General features: G+C 43.0%; 1 protein-coding gene across 5 annotated transcripts in view; it reads right to left on the bottom strand.

The window, feature by feature from the left end:
• The window catches only part of Marchf8 (membrane associated ring-CH-type finger 8), a 73567-nt gene that overhangs the window by 6290 nt on the left and 47300 nt on the right, over positions 1–19977 (bottom strand). For 4 of the 5 annotated variants that reach the window (XM_036180606.1, XM_036180609.1, XM_036180607.1 and 1 more), the window contains 3 exons: positions 15896–15946; positions 1957–2042; positions 898–1743 (listed from right to left, as the gene is read on the bottom strand). In XM_036180606.1, coding sequence (XP_036036499.1) covers positions 898–1743; positions 1957–2042; positions 15896–15946 — 983 coding nt within the window. The remainder of the gene's footprint in view (positions 1–897; positions 1744–1956; positions 2043–15895; positions 15947–19977) is intronic. The other variant, XM_036180611.1, reaches the window with a different exon arrangement.

Here is a 19977-nt window from a genome sequence, read left to right as displayed (position 1 = left end):
GTGGCTTAAAAGGCTTGCTCTCTATGAAGTCACACCCTCACCATCACATGCACAATAAATAGCTACACCTCCTGCCCTCTCTTGGAGATGGAGCAGAGATCACAGTATGTTGTCTCCACTTAAAGCTCCAAATGGTTCTGTAACTCCATTTATCTTGGGGACTACGCATGGCATTAAATGAGAATTATTAAAGCAGCCATTATTTCCAAGGAAACATCTTGGATTCAACTACTAACCTCCATGAACTCGGCTTTTGAGAACAGAGATCATTCCAACAGCTGGGTAACAGGTAGAACAGCTGTTCTGAGAGGGCGTGACCCAAACCTGGCTAAACTGTTGTGTTATTCGTTTGAGAAACGGGTTTTCTGATCCAACCGTAGGAAATATAACAGCTGACACTGGGAAGGGGAGCCAAGGGAGGGGCAGGAATGGGGACAGATGAGCTCAAACTGGGTCTGGCAAGGACACTGTACAAGGAAGAAAAAGGTGGGAAGTAGAGTTAGGACCCAGGCAAGGGTAGGACACACTTACGGTAAGAGCAAGGAAAGGAGGGAGTGTAGGAGCAAGAGAGGGAAGGAGGGTGGTGTGTGGGCAGGCAACTGGAGACAAGCCATTCACAGGGGCAAGCTAGAAAGCTGGAGGTACTAATCCCCTTCTTCCCACATATTTAAGCAAAGCCTACTTATTTTGCTGAGAGCAGTTGGTTTAATACGTGTAGTTTCTACATCTTATGAAATTAGCTTCCGAACAGTGTCACTGCCTGAAAAACAAAATTGCTCTCCAGCTGGCAATAGATGTCTTACTACTTCACTTTGCAGAAACTTCACATATTAAATCAAGGTAAGGTTATGAAGGTGTTAGCAGAAAGAGCCAGACTATGGCTCCTGGCAAACCAACCTGCAGGCATCCCCTGAGGTGGACACAGGAGAGATAGGGGTGCATTTTTCAGAGAGCGGAGAAGGACAATCCAGGTCACTGTCCTTCTCTACTGAGCAGAGTGGTGCACGCAGGACCCTGCTTTTCAGTTTGGCAGATGATGTATCCTCAAAGACATCGTCATCTCCCATTTCATCAGAACAGAAGTCTGTGCTCCCTGCCAGCCAGCTGGAGGACTTGGCAGTATGGAGATGGCCGGCATGGCTCTCCAGCTCATGGAACCTATGCAGGCTGCTGGCACTTGAGCCACGGGAGAGTGAGAACAGGTACCGGAGCAGTCGCTGGCTTCTCAACCTGGTCTCACCATCAACTTTCTCCTCCAAAAGTGGGATGCGTAAGCTCCCCTTGCCAACTTCCCTCTTTGAGGCAGCTGAATGGTTGGTAGAAAGGGGTAAGACACAAGCGTGTTTGGAATGGTCGAGGGGTGGGCAGTGTTCTGTGCTTTTTTCTTTCTGATGGAGCCTGTTCTTTTTGAGTGATCGACTTTGAGGAAGCACCAGTCTCCCTTCAGAACAAGTTCTTTCCATATAGTCAAAGCTTTCCAAAGTATCCTGGGTCTTCTCACCCACATCACTCAGTGACTTTGAGAATCTCAGTGCTCTTCTGGCCTTAGTATTCTTAGAAGGCCTCAACGCTTGGTCCCAGTCTGAACCAAAGGGATTTCTCTTGGATGCCTGTAATGTGTCTTTACAGATAACTGTCACAGTGAGCCCTGGTGTCAGAGAACTCTGGCATGGAGGAGCTTTCAAGACAACAGCAGACTGCATGGGACTGTAGTAACAACACTCAGAAAACACTGCACTGGAACTGTATGCACAACAGTGGAATAAAGCACAGAAAGGAAAAACAAGTTTAAAGAGAGCAGACGTCCAAGTGGGGAAATGAGACTGGGTTCTAACTTGGCGAGCAAACAGCACATAAAAGTGGGCTGTTTAGACCAAAGGTGGAATGATCAAGCAAATGGAATACTGAGAATTCTGGCCGACACAGGCCACGGAAGCATGAGAAGCAGAGGGTTACCTGCAGATGTCCTGGTTGGATGGTGTAACGGAAGCACGAGAGAAGGAAGACACTGGAGCCGTCGTGGATGGAGGACTACTCCCAGCCTGCAATGACACACCTTCAGTCAGCATTTATGAAGAAGCCAAGAGACCCAGACACACTGTCTCCTTGTGAATGGCAGAGGATGGAAAATCAAATAATGTCTGCTATTTCCCATTGTTCTGAGAGGAATATGTATTGGGTTCTTTGTTGTGTTTTGTTGAGACAGGGCCTTATTTTATAGCTTTGGCTGGCCTGAAACTCACTACATAGGCCAAGCTGCCCTGAACTAGGAGATCAGCCTGCCTCTGCCTCTGCCTCTGCCTCTGCCTCCTGAGGGCTGGGATTGAAGATGTGTACCACTATGCCCAGCTGGAACATGCACCAGAGATCCATACAAGTCTGGACTTCATCTGTGAAGAAAAATATAGCTAAGAGACAGTTTAAGACCACAGGACATCACTTCCAAGCTCTGAAGATTCAGCAGCTTCCCCCACCCCCACAAGCATAGATATAAACTTAATTACTTCCCGTGCAAGTCAGGAAACCAAGTCCCACAAGACACTCTTCCAATGTGAAGGACAACAGACCAGATGTCTTGCCTGCCAGCACTTGTCTTCACCTGGTTCCTGATAACTATAGTGTGCAGATCACGATTGTTTATTATTGTACCCAGTTTATGAGCTGAAGTTCTGTGGAGCCAGCACAGAGGGTTTGCACCAGCATCAACACAAACACAAGGTAACGTGCTTCACAACAGCCATCAGGCAGCTACAGTGTTACTAGGAGGATGTTCCAGCTGTATTATGATCTTATGGGACCACTGCCATAACTTATTCAGCCCACTGCTGCTCAAAACATCATTGTGTGGCAGGCACATGCCTATGAGCACATCTGTGCCCCCTTACAACAGGGAGGCTGAGTGACAATCTGCTCTGCAATCAATCAACCCAACAAGCTACAGGAAACAGAATCATGTTCCTTGAGTAAATTCCCATCACAGTTCACCTTATCTAGAGCCCACTCTGTGATTGCAGGCAGCTCCACCTTGGCCCACAAGTGACTGAGAACTAGCCTCACTTTCTGAGTGTACCTTAGAGCTGTGGGATGTCTTTCTGTATGCTATGAATATGTGTTGCTCTGAATGGTGGATAAATGCTGCATCGGCTTATGGCAGGGCAGGATGGAGCCAGGTGGGAAAGTCCAAGAGAGACAGTGGGAGGAGAAAGGAGAGGAAGGAGACACTAGCTGCCACCAGGAGAAACAAGATGTAAAAGTACTGGTAAGCCACGGCCAGGCGGCAACTTATAATAAAAATGGGTTGTTATAAGAGCTGGCTAGCAAGAAGGCTGCCATAAGCCATGCAACTGGTAATTAATATTAAGCCACTGAGTAATTATTTTATAAGCAGCTGCAGGACTGCGAGGCCAGGTGCTACTGGAGAAACCCTCTGGCTACACCCTAGGAGGAACACTCTCATCTTGACACCCCACCAACGGGGCATCAGACATCCAAACACTGCCACCTCCCAGAAACAGCCCTCTGTCCCCTTCTGCCAAAGTTCAAGCACGCCTGGAAAGAAGTCTTACAGCACAAAATTAAACATCTCTAATCTAACTCAATCTTAAGAAATTTGACCAGAAGATACATGCTAACATGATGTATGTCTATACTGAAGTCACCAGTATCATTAGCACATCTGAGTCATCAAGTAATCTACACTGTCTAACTGAAAGTACATACAGACATTGGGCACTGCTCTAGTTAGTTTCTTCGTCACCTAGGAAGAGGAAACTTCAGCTGGGAAAATGATTTTCTTACACTGGAGTAAAAGCAAGCCTGTGGGGACATTTTCTTAATTAATGAGTGACACAGAAGGACCCAGACTACTGTGGGCAGTGCCACCCCTGGGCAAGGTAGCCCTGGGTTGTATAAGAGAGCAGGCTGAGCAAGCCATCAGGAGCAAGCCAGTAAGCAATGTTCCTCTGTGGGTCTGCTTGAGTTCCTGCTCCAGGTTCCTGGTCTGCTTGAGTTCTTGCTTATGATGAAGAGCAGACTGTTAGAAAAGGTAAACCCTTTCCTTCCCCAAGTTGCATGGTTATGGTCTTTCTCACAGCAATAGGAAGCAAACTAAAACAGGAATTGGTGTCAGGAACACAGGGTATTGCTGTGACAAATCTGACCATGTTGTTTTGGGGAGGACTGTGAAAATGTCTGGAACTTTGGGATAGCAAAGCCATTAAGTACTCAGATGTTAATGAGCTGCTGTGGGAACTTAGAAGATAAGAATGCCGAGACCAATTCAGAATATGGAGGCCTGGATTGTATATTTTAGAGGGAAAGGCTATGCATAGGACACTTGGAGTTAAGAATCTGCATTTTTCTGGTCAGCCATGACAAAAGAATCAGCCGTGGTCTATAAGAGACCATAACCACTGAAGTGAAACTTTAGCTTTGCTGGGACAATTAATGGTGGGGCTAAAAAACCAGCAAGGATTACAAGAGACCAGCATCACTGAGGTGAAAACTGGGAAGCATTCTCTCATGATGAGCACACAGAGATGTGTGGTCCAGACATGGCCACTCAAACTATTAGTTGAACTTAATAATATATGGGAGTCTTCCAGATGGTACAGGTTTTGACGGCATGAAAGCTGCAAGGTTGAAGGGGCTATGGACGCTTGCCACTGTAAATCCAGAGAGGCCACTGATGAAAGCACAGCCTCAGTTGCAGTGGAGACTCCAGGACTGAAGATGTCATGAAGAAAAGCTGCAGTTTGGCACCATGTGGCAGGTCAAGGTCCCGAAGAGAGGCCAGGCGGCCTTTGGTGAAGAAGCAGCCTGTGGAGATCACAGCATATTGGAGATACCAGGACTGTAGGATGACTAACAAGGATAGCAGCAGGTATGGAGGGCAGCTAGCACAAGCCTATGAGACAAGCTGCATGTGCTGATGATGGTGGAGCCAGAGAAGTAGAGCAGTCCAAAGCCCTTTGGAGCCTAAAAGATTGTGAGTTCCAGATGTCAGACATTGGGCTACTTATACATATGTATTTGGGTTTTGCTTCAATGGGTATTTTAAAAAGACTTTGGATATTTTAAAGAGACTGAATTTTTAATGTGTTTGAATATTTAAAGGCATGTGACTTTTAAAATTATATACTATGCTTTATATTGTGATGGTAACATGGTATCTTGGGGATAAAAAAGAAAGGAAAGGTTATGGCTTAATAGTGATGAATTTGTAAATCAAGTTAACGAGGAGTCAATTGTGCTGGTTAGTTTTTTGTCATCTTGACCCAGCTAGAGTCATCTGAGAAGAAGGAATAACAATTGAGAAAATACCTTCATCAGACTGGCCTCTAAGCAAGTCTGTGGGGGCTTTTTTTGATTAGTGATTGATACAGGAGGGACCACTGTGAGAAGAGCCATCCCTGGGAAGGTAGCCATAGGCTGTATAAGAAAGCAGGCTAAGCAATCCTTGAAAGAATAAGCCAATAAAAATGTTCCTCCATGATTCTGCTTGAGCTCCTGCCTCCAGGTTTCTGCCCTGCTTGAAGAGTCCAGACTTCCTTTCATAAGAGACAGTATGCTGTAAGACAAAGTAAACCTTTTCGTCCCCCAAGTTGCCTTTAGTCATGGTCTTTTTCACAGCAACATTAACAAACTGAGACAAGCATATTCTTTAAACACACTAATAGATAGAGTTCTTAAGAATCTAAAGTTTATTTGGGGATATGATAATAGAAAGCCCAGGGCAGCCTCTGTTACTTCTCAGGATTTTTCCTGAAGTAAAGTGAGAAAAGGGTCTTAGGACATAGGTGGACAATACACCTTCACCTCCCCACCTTATGCTGCATGGGCCTGTCTACAAGCACCATCCTTCTCTTTTCCCTGTGTCTTCAATCCATGGCAGCCACCAAAGGCCCCATCCACCCTTTGGAAGCTCCTCTTGTCATGAGTTAAGCACACAAGGTCTCTGGTACCAAAGCTTTACTGCCAATCACACAGAAGCAGACTGAGACCTATCATAAAATGCCCACACTCTCACAATCACTGGTATTGTCTGCTTTCTAGTCCCCAGACCATTCTGAAACTGAAAACCTTCATAAGCCAGCTCTGTTTAGCCAACACAGGAAAAGCCAAAACCATATCATGAAGGTACAGTACATACAAGAGAAGTAAGTCAGCACTTCCCCACACCCTTGAAAACTTGGGGGAATGTCCACATGTATCCACACCCTCCTTGCTATGCAGTAACTCCTCTACTATGTTGTGGGTCACTCAGTTGGTGGCACTGACATATGGAAGAAAGCCCCCACTCCACAAGGGATGGGAGACAAAAGGAGTGACATAGTCAGTTCCTCGTGTTATTTTAGAAAAACAGGATTCACTTTGCTGGATTGCGAAAGGACTGTATGTGGAGGAGATGAGGTCTAATCTGGAAAATTGTATTCAACTGGGACCAGTGTCCTGGGAAGAGGTGGGTTTCATTCAGGAAGCTGAAGTCAAGAGAAAACACCCATCACTCCTCTCAACTCCAAATAATTCATGTCAAAAAAGTATAATGGGGAACAAGCCGGGCGGTGGTGGTACACGCCTGTAATCCCAGCACTCGGGAGGCAGAAGCAGGTGGATCTCTGTGAGTTCAAGGCCAGCCTGGTCTACAGAGCTAGTCCAGGACAGGCTCCAAAGCTACAGAGAAACCCTGTTTCAAAAAACAAAAAACAAAGAAAAAAAAATGTGCAAAAAAGTATAATGGGGAACGACTCTATTTATGTATATACAGAGTAAGAGGCAGGAGGGTAGAGCCTGATAGCAAACGAAGCCTCAACCAAGGAGGAAGCAACAGACTGTTCATACACTGTGAGACCTACAAAGTACTCCCTACATAATCCCTGTCTCAGGTGCATCACAGAGAACTCACAAAGTGGTGTGTGTACTCACAGCAAGAACAGCAAGCCAGTGGCTGTAGTCCGAGACAGGAAAGGCATGAAAGTAAAGCTGAAGTCTAATTTTATTCGGGAAACAAGATTGGTCCTCTACTAATGGGTTGCCTTGACTTCATCCTCAGCAATCTCATGGAAAGTATTACAAGGTACTCTCAGCAGGCAATATCCAAACCCCAACAAGCTTCCAAATTACAAAGACTAAAGTGTCTGCTCTTAGTAGATCACAAAGCTTTAAGAAAAAAATTAAAAGCTACTTAGTTATTATACACAAATGACTTTAGTAAACAGCTATTCCTCCAATAAAAACAAGAAAATCAGCAAAGTGTGGGCACGTGTTTGGAAACTGAAAATCAATCTATACACACATCAGTTACCAAAATGCCTTTAAGTGCTCACAACATCCACTGAGGCCACGTACACAGCCTGAGTCTGCCTCTCTATTCCAAGGCAGCTGTGCAATATGACAGTGGGAGTGCATCTCAGGGCTTCCACAGCCCATAGGGTGGGACACACTGGGGCACAGTGTTTTAGAAATCCTGTTTATCAGAGTACCTTTTAATTTGTGCTTCCTTCTCAGGAAGTTGCTAAAGGTTACTGTCCTCCCACTACAAACTAAAAGGTAGTGATTTGTTGCTAACCACCAGCTCAGCAGGCCTGACTTCATAAAGCAGACCCAGCCTCACTGAGTGTCTATAGTCACTGAGATTATGTCTCAGAAAACTTTCAGTTTAGTGAAATTACTCTGTGAAAGCCAATGCTTCACTGTCAGAGGCTCCTTTCTATAAATAAATACCCAGCTGTATCCAACCTAAACAGTGAGCTACAATTAAAGAAGAGGCCACTCTGGCTGCTCTGATACACACATCATGGCTACTGCTGGAAGGCTGTGCCAAGAACCAGCCTTCGCAAGAGCAATAACTAGTCTGGCCATTAACAAGTGAATAGACACAATATAGAATTCATGGGGAGAATGCATAACAAAGAACTACTGAATACAAAAGCATTTCTATTACAAATGACTCAATGCTGCCTAGCAAAGGGCACTAACACTGAATTCTCTTCTTTCCTAGCTTGTTGGCGCCTAGTTATGTGGACAGCAGTATGTCTCCAGTACAATGAGAGCCACAGCGCACCACACTGGAAAAAGAAAAGCTGCAGCAGAAATGCTTTCTCAAGACTGGCCTTCAAGAAGTCTCCACAGTAGACTCTCCACAAAACAACACGTATTTATAATACAGAACTCCAAAGGCAACAACTTCTGAGCAAAGACGTCTTCATAGCTCCAGAAACTAAGGTTGTGACCATATAAAGGTTCAAAATCATCAGTGACGGGTTTGGTCAAGGCTGTGTCTGTGTGTGTGTGTATACCACTCAGAAGGGCCTTCACTACTGTAGCCTCCTATAAATAGTTATGTTTTCACTACCAAGAATAATTCTTACAGAGTTTTGGGGTGATGACAGAAGAGGCTTTGGACTCCAAGGTCCTCACTCACTGTGCTCTGGGACCACTCCACAAAGCAGACCACCAGAGTTTAGTCATCAGGTTAAGGCCTTGAGGAGACAGCTCAGTCAACAGCCAAGTTCAAGGACCTGACTTCCATTCCTAGAGCCTATCAGGCTTGTGGGAGGGAGCTTGGCATTATGGTGCCCTCTTCTAATCCCACCACTGAAAAGAAGGAAACAGATGGACCCTGAGGCTCCCTGGCCAGCCAGCCAAGCCTACTTGGCAAGTCCCAGGCTAGTGAGAGACCCTGTCTCAAAAAACAAGAAGGACAGCCCCTAAGATGCAACACCCAAGGCTGTGCTCTGCTCCCCCCACAAAATGCACACTCATGTGCACTTGTACACATGTGAGTGTACACACACACTAAATTAATTTTTATCAAGTCAAGCCACAAGCCTGCTGCAGGGATCAAGTAAATTCAGAGGAGAGGCAGAAGGTCACACACAGTATGCAATGTTTGCTAGAAATTGTCTGTGCAGACTTGCGATGGATGACTCACACAGTGAGTCCACAGGTTCCACATCCACTAAGACTGACCCCTTCCCACAGTACAGCCAGCTGCACTTCTCATGTGGAGAGAGAACTTCTTCTGTTCAGGCTATTTGTCTTGTCAGCCTTAGTTCAAGAGACACGCAACTTCCAGATTAAACCACAGGCAGAGAGAATGATGCCAATGAGGACATTCCACTAGATCTGCTACTTCAAAGCCAGAGTCTGAAGGTGGTAAATGAAATCAGCCAGTTTTGTTTTGTTTTGTTTTGTTTTTTTGTTTTTTTGTTTTTTGTTTTTCGAGACAGGGTTTCTCTGTGTAGCTTTGTGCCGTTCCTGGAACTTACTCTGTAGACCAGGCTGGCCTCAAACTCACAGAGATCTGCCTGGCTCTGCCTCCCGAGTGCTGGGATTAAAGGCGTGCGCCACCACCGCCTGGTGAAATCAGCCATTTTTAAAGTTCTTATCTCTTTCTTCCTAAAACACACACACTTTCTATGTAAACACATTATATCCACCTCCGAGCTTCATGCACATAGGGCAAGCATTCTACCACTGAGTAACTACCAACCCAAAGTCTTAACCCCAAAGAAGTTTCTGAGGCTATCTTCACACTTCCCAGCCGCATCAGCCTCAGCTAGGGTGCTCCCAGCAGCCTCAGTCTTACTCAGCCCTAGGCCTCACACCTTCTGTCTCTGGGGATGCTCCTATACCAACCTGCAGGGCTGGCCCTGACTTGGGTTTTCTTCAAAGGGGGCTTTTTTACCCTCCTATTCTCTGTCTTTATATCTGGTTCATTTCTTCTGTTACACCCAGTAAGGCATATGAGGATAGGGAGATGGCTTGGTGAGTAAGTTTGAATCCCCAGCACCTATGTAAAAAGCTAAGTGTGGTGTTGTACACCTGCAACTCCAGTGTTTGGGGTGAGGGTGGAGATCCCAGAATCTCACTTGCTCCAAGTCAGTGAGAGACCATACTCAAAGCAAACTAATGCAGAGTGCAAAAGAAGACTCTCAATGTCAACCTGTCTCCAAACATGTGCAAGTGTACATGTACACACACACATACACACACATACACACACACACACACACACACACACACACACAAATGGTATGAATAGATGTTTCTAGAACAATGTCAACTGTGTATCATCCTTGTTTAAAGGCAATAACTAGAAAATATTAAAGGAAGCCAAACAAATCAAGGCTCAAATTCATTGAGATATGCTTGCTAACCAACAGACTATAATAATTAAAGAGATGAAATATGTCCAGTCTAACTTCTACCCAAGAATGTTTGATTAACCAGGGGTAAATAATGCCCAAGGTATACAAAGAGAATTCTGCAGATCTCTGAAAACAGTCTACAGTAAAGTGCTGGCCTTCTGTCACTTCCAGGATTAGAGAACTCGGAGGAGGCATCTATGCCAAGGTTTCCACTACCTTCTCACTGAACCAAGTGCTAGCCATCTCTTGTTCTAGAAATTGTAACACCTGAAATGGGGGTTTCCAGGGTCCCTTGAAGCAAAATAACATTTGTGCTTGGGTGCTGCCCTTTGCATGTTACATACACAAATTAAAATCACACCAAGAAGTACAAAATCATGTCAAGGTCTATCAATTTGCTGACCTAGCCAGTTCCTAGGCTCTAGGGCAATTACAGTTGAGCAGAATGTGCTTAATTAAGTCTTCTTGGGGAACCATGATCTTTCCCTGTAGGATGTTGGTTTCCAGGCATCTGGAATGGGTGCCACGACAGTTACTGCTATCTGACACCTGCAACCTGAAAGCTGAGTCCTGTGTGTGTGTGTGTGTGTGTGTGTGTGTGTGTGTGTGTGTGAACTATCTTTCTACCACAGCTGAGCCAGCCTGGCCAACTCTTTTCCCTTCTGCTTTAAGTATCCCTCCTTACCCATACCTTCCGTAAGCAGCTCTTCTACCCTGGATTTCTTATCATCTCTGTCTCAGTCTCCTCCCTTTCTAGGAGTCCTCTCCATAGATAAGTATTGAATGGAAATCTTTCTCAACCAAAGGCAACATCCATGACACAGTCAAGTACTGCACAAAATCTGAACTCATGCAATTGCCATAAAGGCTGCACTGTGCCTACCTGGCTCTGTGTTAACAAGCAAGGACAAATCACAGTGGGGCAAGACAATCTGCAGGTGGTGAGGTCACAGTGGCACAGAACAGCAGCCACTTTATCTGAGTCTGTGCTCAGTAGTTGCTGACCCACCCCAATCCACTTTCCAAGGCTCTCTGGCTCCCCTTAAGTGACAGCCCCTAACAAGAAGAGGCTCTCTACCACAGTCTCCCAAATCCCTCCCCCCTCAAAAAGAGCTCTGTCTTATAAAGGGAAGCATTAAGACAACTAGGGAGTGACAATGACTTCCTCAGTTACGATCAACTGAGGAACATACTGTGTTATGTTATATTTTCACAGTTATAAACATAGTCAATGTGACTTCTAATTAAATGTGATTTCAGACATTATAAGTTGATGTAAGATTCTGAGTTCTTAAGACATTTGATCGCAACACAAAAAGTGTAAGGGTGAAGAGAGATAGACAGTGTACCTGATGAACATATCTCTAGGCTGTGCTGACTTATCAGATTAAGGAATCCTTGGCAAGGTGAGAAGAGCCAGGACTACATGAGTCTTGCAATCCAATGTCCAACAGTACAGAAGCATTTGTTAACAGTAGTTTTCTAATTGGTGTCTATTTGCTGTAAATTTCATAAGAACATTTAAATATAGGTACATAATGATTTTGAGCATATCCTCCCCCATATTCCCTGCCCTTTCCATTCTCACTTCTATCTACCCCTGGTCCCCTTTGTTCTCCTAAAGAAGATTACATCTGTCCTTCATGTCATATATACATGTAATACTTTATGAATCTATATAAAGTCTAGAATCTACAAATGAGAGAAAAGGTAACATTTGTCTTCCTGACATGGACTTAATGTGCTTGACATAAACTATCTTCAGATACATCCATTTTCTAGTAAATAACACAACTTTGTTCTTCATGACTGAAAAGATTCCATTATGTATATATGCCAGTTTTTGTTTATACATTCCCCTATCAACAGACAACTAAGATTGGCCCCACAATTTAGCCACCATGAATAAGACTGCAATAAATATTGATGTGCAAGTATCTATGCGATCTGTTAACTTAAGCACCTTCAGGAGAGTCCCCAGGGGCATTAAGCTGGGTCATATGGGAGACTTATTGTTAGTAACTTTCATACTGACTTCCATAGTGACTGGACTAATTTACATTCCTACCAGCACTGTACAAGGGTTCTAGCTTGTCCACAGCTTCCAAAGCACCTCCTATTATCCATTCTTCTAAAAAAAAAATTGATTTTAATTATATGTATATATGTTTGTACATGAGTATAGTACCTGTAGTGGCCAGAGAGGGCACTGGATCCCCTTGGGATGGGGGTTACACATAGTTGTAAGCTGCTCAATGTGAGTACTGGGAACAGAACTCCAGACCACAGGAAGAGCAGTGGGCTTCTATCTGCCTCTCATTTTAATCCATTGATCTACATGTCTTGTGCTACTGTCAGGCTGCTTTTGTTACTATGTATAGTCTAGCATGAAGAGATACAGTGGTGCTTCCTTCCAACATTGCTCAGGGTCTTTTGTGTTTCCACATGAATTTTAAGATTTTGTTTCTATTTCTGTGAAGAATTCTATTGGAATTTTCTTGGGGATTGCATTTAAAATAGTTCACTAGCTAAATTCCCAGTTTACATCCTCTGGGAGCCAAGTGTAATCCCCTATATTACCTCAGAGTATAAAATCAAAACTACTCGATTGGTCCACTATGAAAATATGATATCACTGGGGTTTAAAAAACTCATCATTTCTAATTTCAGTAACTATTGGGAAAAAGAACAAGGTGGTAAGGTGTATGATAAGATATTAATTACTAGGTGGGTGTAGTGGTAGATTTCTTCAATCTCAGGAGTTCAAGGCAGGCAGATCTCTGTGAGTTCAAGGCCAGCCTGGTCTACATAGTAAATTCCAAGACAGCCAAGGTTACATAGTGAGACTTTGTCTCAAGAAAGGAAAGAAATTTATTAATTGTAATTAATTAAATGTAACTGAGAAAAGCATTAAGGAGGGAAGGGGGCTAGAATGGGAAGCTGAGATACAGTCAGGGTCCACAGAATCTAAAGATGAAAGACATGGAAGGTCAGTTACATGAAGGAACTTGGGAGACAGCACTGTGAGTAAGGTACTTGCCGCACAAGCACAAGAATCCTAGTTCAAAACCCCAGAGTCCATGTACATTGACAAAGTAGTGCATGTCTGTTCCTATGGTGAGACAGGAAACCATGGAAGCTCACAGGCAAACAAGGGGGAAGGTGAGGACTGACAAATGAGATTATTCTCTGATTCCTCACATGTGCCATAGGACATTAGCACCCTCCATCACACATGAACATGTGTGGGTACATGTGCATTCATGATCACACACACACACACACACACACACACACACAGGTAAAAAGAGCAGGGTATGAAGAACAAGGAAATAGGTAGTTATAAAACCTGAGTAATATAGAACTAAAATAAGACCATTAGAGAAATTTGGTATAGTTTTTAAAAAAGGCAAAATAAAGACAAAAAGAGGATCAAGTGAAATAAATGTATGCTGGATGAAAACCACACCATGGCATCAGTGCATACTTCCTTCTTTGGTGGGTGGGTTCTGAAACCCTTCCCTCCCTCTGATGCTTCATGTACCAAACAGCACTTGGTTCAGCTGTATAGCTCATGGTTCCTACATCGACCATACATGTGACAGTGAAGACAGCCTCCAGCTTCAGTCCACTGCCCCTGATAATATCTGTTCATGGTACACCATGCTTGTGGTTTAATGTATGTACTGTATCACTTCAGCTTGACTCTCTCCAGCACTGGCATGGAGCAAAGGATGAAGGTGAACGCCCTTGCTGGTAGCTCCTTGGTCCCCATGAACATGTAAGGAGACTCTCTGCTTCAGGCCCACATCCACCCCAGTCTTTCTCGGTCCATGGTGTTCTCAGCCTTGGTCCTGCCTGCACACCTCTTTTCCCTCTCTGGATGCTGTGTAGCAATGTTGATGTGTAGGAGAAGGGATTATAAGCTGTCACCTAGCAGCTCCCACTGACCTCAGCTGGAACCACTGGGGCTGAATTTGCTTCAAGTTCCTTAGCTGTTGAGTTGTAGAGCCTGCACTGGTCCTGGTCTCTCTAGCAACAGTGTGCCCATTCTCTGGTCAGTTCAGCTAACCACCACATGTGGTAGGGGAGCACTTTCTGGCAGTTCTTACTGACCTTGGCCAAAGCCATGTAGTATAGCTGGGCACCAGCTCCTGACTGTTTTCCTGCAGGAAGCTAGCCTGCTTCATAAAATCATTTGCAGCCATTGAAAGAATCAGACACTATATGCTATTACTCTGGCCATTCTTTTTCACCAGTTTCAAATGTATGCGGTTTCTAGTCTCCCATCTTATGTGGAAGCCTCTAGTTCAAATTTTGATGCTTTGAAATTAATTATCATCCCCTCCAACCCCGTGGCAGATGGAAAAAATAAACTCAGTATTTAACTTATACAGTATATACCTCAATTGGAGCATGTTCCTCTTAAGGTTGGGTTTAGCATAGCAGCTTTTTAACACACACACACACACACACACACACACACACACACACACACACACTCATATACCTCAAATAATGAATTCAGAGGGAATTGTTATTTTCTCTTGAAAACATCCCTTATAAGGTTGTACAAATCTCTGAACGATGAACCTACCAAAATGGGAATTCCAAAATGAAGGTGACCTTAATGAAAACACTGATAGCATCTATAACTGAGGATGAAGCATGCACTAGGGGCAGTGATGTGTCATGTATGACCCCACTTTGGAAGTGAAGTCAAGAGAAATGCTAGCTCAAGGGCCAGCACAGACTTTCAACATTGAGACCCCTCTCCAAAGCCAAACAAAGCAAAGCCAAAGAACACACCATAGCTTCATTTTAGAGGATCCAAGAGGCACCTGGCAGCAGGACAGGTTTATGCTGTTATTCAAGTCTCTCTGTTGGGGCTGTATTTTGTTTGGCTGCATGACAAAGATATAGGGAAGGTTTCAAACCCACAAGGTAATCTGCATGATCAAGTCTGGATAGCCGAGGGGTCAGAGTGGTGCTGGGGTAAAGATCATGTGGGAACTGCTGTCTCCTGGACCAGATCCTGGCAGGCAATGTGTCTAGAAAGTGATCTACAGGAACACACTGCAGGAGGGACAGATGCATTGTGGGACCACATGCCAAGCAGGATGACCACAACGTCCTAGGAAAGATGGACCAGAAAGGAAGAGCGGGAAACACCTCTGGACAATGCAGCTCTAGACTACTTACTTCCGGATACCTTGTCACCTGTCACATAACCATTTCCAGCCAAACTCACTCCTAAATGGAGAAACAGGCTCTGGCGTCTGAGAGTCCTCTGCCTGAAAAGTATCATTGGACGGGGTGGGGATGAGGTTTCTCTAAAAGTCACCCCCCAGCACACACTCAAAGCTGCCTCACTGGAAAAATCATACAGTCCCAGAGGGGACTATAAAAATGTATCAAAAAAAGAGGGCTAGGAAGGGTCTCGGGTGGTAAAGTGCCTGCCGCCTAAGCACAAGGAAGTGAACTTGGATTCCAGTTAGTCTTGCTGAATTAATGAGCATCAGACAGATCCGATCTCAAAAAACTAAGAGAGCAATAGAGGAAGACACCTGATGCTGACCTCTGGCTTCCAGAGGTCACACATGTACACACATGCACTAGCATGTACCCAGGCACATGTACACACATGCAACTCACCCACCCCTCATTTTCAAAAAATGAGAGTTAATACATGCAAGAATACAAAAGTCCCAGTGCACAAAATAATGTATTTGATGGCACTTCACCTTAGAAATGGTGCTTGAATGACTCATGGAATGTCCCAATGTCTTCTCATTCTGCAAGAAAGCCAAACAGGCAGAAATTATTAAGCTGTGATTAAAAACATGTGAAGAACAAGCAATCAATTATAATACTTCTAGTAACAAGTTATTCCTGTAAGCACAAACCACTATACTAAATGCATATGCCTAGGTATTAAAATTGGAGAATTGGGCAAAAGTAAATAAAACAATGGTCCTTGCCCTAAAGGAACTTAAGACGGGAAGATCAGGATATTGGAACTATAAAAATAAAGCCACAGCAACTGTCTTAAGATATTTTTAAGTTAATAGTTCAGTCACCGATGGGTCCCACTTTGCTTGCTTGCCATAGAACTGTTAAACTAAGTGGACCATGTCCCCTCTGACCATTTAAACAGAAGTCTCATTGTTAGTACCCCAAAGACAGATTGGGGGTCACTAGATAGACCCCTTTATCTTGTTAGTTGATGTTATCAAGAAGAAATCACACCTACATTAGACACTAAAGGCTCCTATCTGATCAGAATATCAGTGGTTGTGAGGAGGTTGGATTATTGCAAGTCCAGAGCCAAACTATCTTGAGGTATCTAAAGCCCTTTAAATAATCACTCACTGCCCACTGCTGTGTGTGACCCCAAATCCCTGTGGCTGTTAGATCACAGACCCTCCAGCTGCTCCCTCCCATATCCAGCTTCATGTTCCTGGCAAGTTCTCTTCTATCCAACAGGCACCTAGACAATGGAGGCCCCACATTAATCCAAGCTCCTCCTCCCTCAGAGACCTTGAAGAGTGGGCACCCTGCTTTGTCTGGTGGGACTGTAGTTTCTCTTGCTTCAGAACCTGACCAAACTTGTGCTGCTTGTGTCTGCAGTGGGACTAACACACTCCCCACAGAAAGGCCATCTGCATCTGATTGTACTGAGCTACCTGTTATGGTTTGCTTTTTAAAGTGCTTGGTTTAAAGTATGAATTTTGTTGACTCTGAAAACCTTTTGGTTTCCAAATGTTCAGTTTAGTTTTTTTTTGTTGTTTTGTTTTGTTTTGCTTTGCTTTGAGAAAGATCTATGTAGCCCAGGCTGTCCTGAAAGGTTCTCTGCAGACCAGGTTAACCTCAAACTCACAGAGATCCTCCTGCCTCTGCCTCCTGAGTGCCGGGATGAAGGTGTTAAAGGTGTGTGCACCAGCACTGGGACTATTCTCTTTGTTAATTGCTAGCATTCACTCCCCCAATACTGAATTCAAGAACATGTTTAGAAAAACAGCTGTTTGATACTCCAGCTGGCTTTGCTTGAGAACCATGTTAATTCAACTTGCAACTATTAAGGGGCTCTAATTAAAGAAATGAGGAATATCCAATGTATACATTTTTTGAGTGATAAATGAAAATTCCTAGGTAACAGAATTATAGACTATGAATGGACACCTTGTTTTAACTGGAATTTAAAAACATTTAAGGAATAAAAAATATGTAACTGGTAACTTACAAATTCAGAAGGGAAAAAAGTATATTCTCCCTCATATGTGGATGCTAGCCTATAATGTATATATGTATATACACACAATCATAAACAGGAATATGACTGTAACTTATAAAACTATATTCAACAAATATACTAAGGTGAACTTATTTGAAGTAAGATAAAGTGCATCATTAATCATAAGACAGTGTAATCTAAATTAACAGTGATGTAGTTGTCTGCAATGCTTTTGTTTTTTAATTCTATTTAAAACTTTAGGTAATAACAAAGTGACAAGCATTAGGAAAAAAGATGAGATGGTTAAACATAAGACCTAACAGCTAATACTTGTTCAGGAGCCATTCACCTACACTCTGGAATTCAGCTTTCTCTTTTCTTTTTCTTTCTTTCTTATTTTTTTTTTACAATTTATTTAGATTGTTTTCTTATATGTATGTGTGTGTGTCTGTGTGGGTGCATGCCATGTGTATGCACATACCCTCAGAGGCCAGAAGAGTGCGCTGCTAAGTCCCTCGAAGCTCAAGTTACAGGTAGCTGTGAGCCATTTGATATGAATGTTAGGAACTGAACTTGGGTGTTCTAAAAGAGCAAGGATCTGAGCATCCCTCTAGCCTTTTCTGCTTTCTCTTTTATAAGGTGGGCTTTATAAATAGGTGAGAGGTGTACTGAAGGAGATGATACTGGTGGTAACTCTGAGCTCTTAAACAGAGTGTATCTTTAAGAAAACAAAACAAAAAACCAGCCAGGTGGCAGTGGCTAACCCCTTTAATCCCAGCACTTGGGAGCAGAGCAGGCTGATCTCTGTGAGTCTGAGGCCAGCCTGGTCTACAGATCTACAGAGCGAGATCCAGGACAGGCACTACAACTACACAGAGAAACCCTGTCTCGTAAAACAAACAAACAAAAAACAAAAGTCTCAAAGGATAGAGCAAGCTAGCCTTAAACTCAGGGATCTGCCTGCCCTAAGGCTGGGATTAAAGAAATGCACCACCACACCCAGCTAAACATATTATGCCTTAGTGGAGCACATTGCTTCCCTTAATATCCCTAAGTACCAGACTTATGAAATTTAAAACTCCTGAAATCATAAATAAACTCATAGTTCCCTGTGACACAGACTGACAAATGCTTTTCACATTGTAACACACAACATGGTAAAATTAGGATAACAACTATGGCAGCAATGTACTGAAGAATACAATCTTTCCCAATCCATTTTCCACTAAGGATCTCTGTATTCATAACTAATTTTATTAATTATGTAAACAAATGAATAACATTTCTGTTTCTTAAAAATTATATATAGAGGTTAGAGAGATGGCTCAGCAGTTGCTCTTCCAGAGAACCAGGGTTTGATTCCTAGTATCCACAAAACAGCTCACAACTGTTTGTAGCTCCAGTTCCAATGGATCTGATGCTGTCTTTTGACCTCTGTGGGCACCAAGCTCACACATGGTACATATACATAGAAGCAGGCAAACACTCATACACATAAAATAAAAATATTAAAAAAAAATCACCTCAATGTTTTAAAATTGTATGTATGAAATAAATATATAAAAGCTTAAAGTTAAAGTAATCTACATCAATACAAGTTAGAATTCACTTGCTATAAAATTACTGAAATTATACTACTTCCTATAGTTGTATATGAACCATAGAAGCTGTAAGAAATCTTAGTTAAGAATGCACTCATTTAGAAACACACTTATTGGCTAGCTACTACAAGCCAGGTATTGTTCTAGGGACTTAAGAATGGGGATGGCAAATAAAACAAAGACCCCACACACACGTTCATAGAGCTTAATAAAATGGAGTAGGAAAATTGAGCATGATGGCCCATGCCTATAATCACAGTATTTGGGAAGCTGAGTCAGGAGGATCATCAGTTTAAGCCTAGCCTAATCTATACAGCAAGACCCTGTCTAAAAAAAAAAAAAAAAAAAGTGTTATCAGATTTGGTCCTGATTACTTTTGTGTAATTCTGTGTCCCACAGTTCAGGAGCATTATCTCACAGTCTCAACAAACAAAAGTATCATCCATAAAATGTCTAAGAGACAAAGCCAAAGGTATCATCAGAACAGCCCTGTCAAATGAAATTACATGTCTAGTCTGCAAGTGCATATGTGCACACACACATATCCACACAACAGCTTGAATGCATACATGGTAAATAACATCGACAAATAGAACAAAGAGCCTTTGTTCCACCTTCTATTTTTCCAAATGCTCCCATAGAAACAATGGAAATGACTTCTACAAACAATACCTCCTCTAGAAAAGAGTCTGTAGCTTCATTGATTCAAATACTAAGTTATTTTTCTCAGGATTTCTCAAAGCCAAACCCCACAATTCAAAATTAGATGGTCAACATTAATTAATAAAAAGATATTTTTACATCAAAAGATGGCATTAAAAATTGAGACAGGACATTTAAATGTTTATTGTCTTAGGAATATGTTCAACAAATGCAAGGCATATATTCTATTAGAGCAAATTCCATTAGAGAATATGTACATCCCTGACAATAAGAACTGCAAGATTAATACTTGGTGCTTCCAGGGAAGGACCCTTGAGCGAGTCTGAGG

Source organism: Onychomys torridus, chromosome 3 (genome assembly GCF_903995425.1).
Source record: "Onychomys torridus chromosome 3, mOncTor1.1, whole genome shotgun sequence".
NCBI lineage: Eukaryota > Metazoa > Chordata > Mammalia > Rodentia > Cricetidae > Onychomys > Onychomys torridus.
Note: the sequence above shows the minus strand (reverse complement) of the source record. Positions and strands in the feature narration are given on the sequence as shown.